The sequence below is a fragment of the Protopterus annectens genome, chromosome 4.part0 (assembly GCF_019279795.1).
Source record: "Protopterus annectens isolate FY-2018-M chromosome 4.part0, PAN1.0, whole genome shotgun sequence".
Taxonomy (NCBI): Eukaryota; Metazoa; Chordata; order Ceratodontiformes; family Protopteridae; genus Protopterus; species Protopterus annectens.
The window spans coordinates 1,026,532,791-1,026,538,790 of record NC_056733.1 but is presented as its reverse complement, the minus strand read 5'-3'; the positions used below and the strand labels follow the sequence as shown (position 1 = coordinate 1,026,538,790).

At 35.8% G+C, this 6,000-nt stretch overlaps 1 protein-coding gene across 1 annotated transcript in view; it reads right to left on the bottom strand.

The window, feature by feature from the left end:
- Nucleotides 1-6,000, bottom strand: part of COL23A1 (collagen type XXIII alpha 1 chain) — a 730,410-nt gene that overhangs the window by 266,507 nt on the left and 457,903 nt on the right. Inside the window, exon 13 of the mRNA XM_044068962.1 lies at nucleotides 3,691-3,726. Within this exon, the coding sequence (XP_043924897.1) occupies nucleotides 3,691-3,726 (36 nt within the window). The remainder of the gene's footprint in view (nucleotides 1-3,690; nucleotides 3,727-6,000) is intronic.

Below are 6,000 nucleotides of genomic sequence, written 5' to 3'. Positions count from 1 at the left end.
AAATTTAATAAAAAAGGGGATAAGTACACCACCAGAGGTAAAACACAGCTGCAACTCAATGAGGGCAAACACTCAGCCAGTCAACGAAGTAAAGATTCACTATTTATTCCAGCACAAATAGCTGTATTTTTACCTCTGGTGGTGTAGTTATCCCCTTTTTTATGTACATTTATTTACTTTACACCACTGTGGTTTTACCCAGTGAATGCTAGCAATTTTCATTTTTATTTCTGGACTTGTAATTAAATTTAATAATGTGAGTTGCAATCACGTCATTATTCACAGAAACTTGATTGGTGGCACATTTAAAAGCATCATAAAATTAAATCAAGTTTCTGTGAGTAATGACGTGGTTGGTAACACACCTAATACCTGCTGTTTATGTAGATACTATATGTTTAAGCTATGCACTGATATGATACTGCAGTTTTAAAGCAATGTTCAGTGAAAAAGTTTATAAGGGACTTTAAAGAGACAATGCACTTCAAAGTTGATGATCATAAGTTCTGAGTAGTTGGAACTTTCTACACACTATATTAAGAGGTTATTGTGCAGAATACCCAATTGTAACTGTTTTGTTAAATTTAAAAAGTTAAACTAAGGTTAAGCATTTATTATTCTGGCAGGTGACTGACGTGTTTCAGTGTATGGCTTAGGTTTTTAATTTGCTGAGCCATTCCACATGTTATATTCAGTTTTAGTAGTTTTAAATCCTTATAGGACTGGTAATATCTGCAAATGGTCTTGAAGTACAACACCTTTTATACTGAGTCTGAAGAATACCAGGCCCAGAGTTTACCAAGTAGAGATATAGGACACCAGGGACATAAAATACAAGCCAAACATGTCTCAGACAAGAACGTTTACAGCAGTGAAAGACATGTTCAGGGGGGAAAGCATTTGACAGTAAACAGAACATGCTGGAGGGATAGATTCCTGTCCCAGAGACTTCCCATACTCTGGAACAAACTACCTATCTATATCAAACAAAGCTCCTCATTAGCACTGTTCAAGAAAAATCTTGATGATTGATGGGAGATAGGAAATTCACCCCGGGGATCACTTCTGTGGCTCTGCTCGACAGGGGTACAGGAAAATAATTTTCTTGGATGGCAAAAGCCAGGGTACCATTTGGCTAGTCTTATATAGGTCCTAGGGCCAATAGCCTAGTACCTACCAATGAACCTATGACAGGGATCCAGTACTCATCACAAGGCTGTTCTAGGTGCGCTGTAAAATAGACAACTGCCTTTGACTCTAGTAATCAATCATTGAAACTGTCATGTTATCATCTAGCTGCTTTCTAGCAAATCAGAATTTTAGTCAGAACATACGAATAAACTATAGCACTAACTGGCGGTGGTGGTGCTGCGGTAGCGTTGTTGCCTCACAGTAAGACGCTGTCCGGTTCGATTCTCAGCTACAGCATCTTCTGCGTGGAGACATGCGTGAATGGGCGTACCTTCGTTGAAAGTTGTGCATCAGGCCTGGTAAGCCGGTACGTAAAAATCAACTGCCAATCATTAGCAGACCGGAGTTCTGCTGTGGCGACCCCTAACTGGGAAAGGCCGAAAGATACAAACAAACTGGCCACAGCCAGAAAAATTCAACATGGCATTTGCCAGTGATACATGGTTCCACATTATTAGTCACATAAAAACACCTTCCATCCAGGGAGAGTAAACATGTCAAAAGAAATAAAATACATTTGCATATTTATTTATTTATTATCTGCTGACCAGGTTAGTCCTACTAGGTTACCTCTTTTCAGGGGTGACCCAAGGTGTTATTTATACAAGAGAGTAAAAAGAAAGTAAACATTTCAGATGAAGTAAAATACATTTGCATATAAGAAACCATTCTGGTAAGGCTGTCTTTATCATCAAAATGTATCATGGCACGCTATCACTGAGCAGAATTAATTGACCCCACTAATCTTTCAAAATAATTAAATAATTTCCATATTCAGAAAATGAAACATTATATTCCAGTCTCTGTAGGCTGTTTTTTTTGTCAATCAAAATCCCAATACTGACAACATGAAATGCAGAAACATAATTGCTCTCATAATATATGACTAATTAATTAATATTAATGACATATTTCTTTTTATACATCTTGAAATAGCTTTGCTATACTCCTGATTATTGACACTGTATAACATTGTATTGCTACTTAATGCCTTGTAATAATCCTGTAACATTGCTCTTTAATGCTAATTTATAATGAAAATTGTATAATATGTTGGAGCTTTTTTCCCCGGGCCTCTGCTGAAAAAGGGTTCTTCAGCTCAGTTGGATAATCCCGGTCAACAAATGTAAAATAAATAAATATATTACTGTTAGTTGATCTAGCCAACATTTCAACTCTGTACTACAGAAATGGGAACTGCTATTTTGAATCTGGATGTATCATGGGATGGCATGTGAAAAAAGGTGATTTTTTTCCACGTTTGTTGTAAGCAAATAGAGTAAATCATACAGATTTCTGCAAGTGTGACCTACAGAGACTGACTTTTTATAGGACACAGTGTCAAGCTGATTGCCATGATCACTGCACATAACTGATGACAAAGCAGCATTCGTAAGTCAAGAATAAGTATTTTTTTTTGCAGAGAGCAATTCCTCCTGCACTCCATCACCCTTGATACTTATATATATATATATATATATATATATATATATATATATATATATATATATATATATATATATTATTGCCAATGCCCTGGTTTGTGTATTTCTGGAAAAAGATAAATCCCCAAGATAATGTAATCTCAAAATTCTGGAACAAAATCTACTTGTCGTACATTAGTAATCACATGTAACAGTGTCTCTCAAATAAGTTTGGCATCCATTTTGATTCCATAGATAAACAGATAAATACATGCATATATAAATAGACAGATTGAGATGCAGGTATAAACAGTGATAGATGGCTAGGCATATAATTAGATTGATACATACATAAGCATACAGATGGGCAGATAAATAGATTGACAGATGGCTAGATAGAGAAATAGGCAGGCAGAGAGACAGATAGCGAGATAGATAGATGTTAATTAAAGCTGCTTGTCCTTGTCCCAGTTTGTTTAATGTGCCATCTGGGTGCTAAGATGAGGATATTCTTATGAAGCAGCATTAGTGACAGAAAACAAATCTCATCAGTAGATGCCAGTAAATGATGGCCATGTTTTTCTAATGTAGTGTCTGGCTTTGAGGGGATGCAGGGAAGTCTGCAAGCCCACCAAGGAATCAACAGAATGCAGGATGATGATGTCTGGAATTTTCCAGAAAAGGAATGTAACAAGGTAAGAATCTAAAAGCAGTAAGTGGAAAACATTTGTTGACAGCACTGCCATTAAGAACAATTCTGTCACACTAACAGACTTGCAGCCAAGGTGGTGCTTTTCTGTAACCACTGGGGTGTCATAATGTAGACTATTACTGAGACCAAGCACCAGCTATTACATTTATGTTCCGAAAGAATTATTGGGGGCAAGAGGGTCAGTCCATGGAGACAAGGTAAAGTACTAGTTTAGTTCTGGTTCAGATTAACACTTTTTATACTACACATGCAGCTTTTTTGATCTTTACCTATAAAAACAAACAAAAAAGTAAAAGAAAAGTACCAAATAGCTGTTTCAAATTACAGAATTTATGGTAAATTCTCAGTTAAATTGTTTCTTACTCTTGGTCCTGGGGGTCCTTCTTCTCCTGGTTGACCCTGCAAATAAAGTAGATGCTGTAAGTTACATTAACCACCCCCAGCATAAAGATTTTTTTTCTTTTAATCAGTGTATGAACACACATGATAGAAAACTGTTTCCTACGACCAGTTTACAAAATATTGCATAAACACATCCTGCACATGAATTAAGTCACTAAGTCACTCACTCACTGTTAACCTGACTAGCTCACTCACTAATTGACATAGTCACTCATTGGTACTCAATGACTCTTTCACACATTCCCTGGCTGTTACACTGACCTCCTTACTCCATAGTGACACACTTAATGAAACAAACTCACTTGCACACTCACTCACCGATTTACTGTTTCACTGAGTGACTCATTCATTCACTCACTGAAACCATTGTGAATCCAGCCAGATGGCATTAGTCATGCAAATTTTCAAGTTGCATCTGTATAGGATACACTGAATGAAAAAAGCCAACTTTAGTGACATTAAAGGGATTACACATAAATACAATAAAAACCATTGTAGGCACTAACAAAAATTGGGTGCAAAGGTACATATTTTGCTTTACTTTAATGTAAACTTTTACAATAAATGTTTCTCACTTATGATACTAGGTTAGGCTGGATTTATGTAATTTGTATATAATTCAAAGAGCAGCATGGACAAGCAAATGAAAGAAGGGTAACGTGGCAGTGACCACTTCTTTACTGAATATTCAATGCATTTTTGTAGAGGCATGTGGAAATGAGTCTAAAAGCACATCAGAATCTATAGATTAACAGAAAGAAGATGGAAAATGCAACATTTATACATGCATGCATCTTAGTTAAATTAGGTGGGTTATATATTGAGACAAATAATTTGAATGTTGAGGTATGTGTACCTTAACAGGAATGTACGCGTGTGTGGTGGGATTACACTCATTCACAAAACATAGTGTAGTAATTTTAATAACTAAGGCTGACACTGTCACAAATGGGAGAAATATGTTTTTTTCTACTTTTGTATTTTGGCATGAAATAAGACATTTTGAAATGCATTTAACAAAAACATCAGTTAAAATGTTGCTTTACTACATGTTTGGTGGAATAACCAGTTGGATTTAGAGGTAGTGGTAAGAATATTACAGCACCTTCTTCAGTGTTTAAACTGCAAAGGAATCAGCAATCAGACCAAAATGAGACTGATTTTGATTTATTTAACAAATAAGGTTGAAAACATTTTATAATCTTTACCTTTGCTGACCAGATTAGTCCCATTAGGCTAGTTTCCTCTTTTAAGAGAAGACCCAAGATGATATTTATACTACTGTGGGAGAATTTGGCCAGGGCATTGGGGAACTTCCCCTACTAGTTAGAGTGACTATTCCATTCCTAAAGCAGTGGCAGCTGGGAGAACAGCACTCAAGGAGATCCAAGATGGAAGATAGTACAAAGGCAAATGTCAGTGCAGTATTTGAAGCTCTATAAGATTTTGAGGAGCCATTTCAGTAGAATTTGCTTGTTTAATCAAAAGCAAACATTCAAAACAATAATGGATGTGTTATTACAACCCTCCAGTCGGAAGAATTGCGGGATGATATTTTGGATGAATTGTTGCAGAGCAAGTCAGAGAGTGGAAAATATGTTTCATGAGGAGAAATTATGGACAAAATTCAATTGGAGGAATCAGAAACTATTTTAAAAGAAGATTGCCAGGCAAAGAAATCATATGCCAAGACAATTAAAGAAACTGCAGGGAAACTGATGAGAGATGAATAGAGGAAAGGAATTGTTAAAATGTATTGTGACAATTCAGAACAAAGAAAAAATATTGACTGGTATGACTTTTGGGATAATTTAATGGTCAAAAACCACAAAAGTTACTGCTGCAAAGACAAATGCTTCATTCGACAACCAACAATAATTTATCCACTTAATAAAAAAGACGAGTGAAATCAGAGCACGGTCCAGGTTCGTGACTGAAAAGGCAAATAAACTTCTTGCAATAAAAACAAATTTCAACAGCCTGATGAAGCAATAAGGTATATTGCGAAAGTGCTCACTTGTCCTATTTCATCAAGTTCACATTTTGTTTTATCTAGTTCGTGTTTTATTAAAACTTGTTTTTATTGCAAGAAGTTTATTTGCCTCTTCAGTCATGAAACTAGATCGTGGTCTGGTTTCACTTGTCTTTTTTATTAAGTGGATAAATAATTTAATGGTCCTGTTGGGAGTGAAGGCTCAGGAGGTTAAAAGCTTTTATTCTGATACATAAAGAGACATTTTGTAACATTAATTCGCAATTCTGACTTATTTT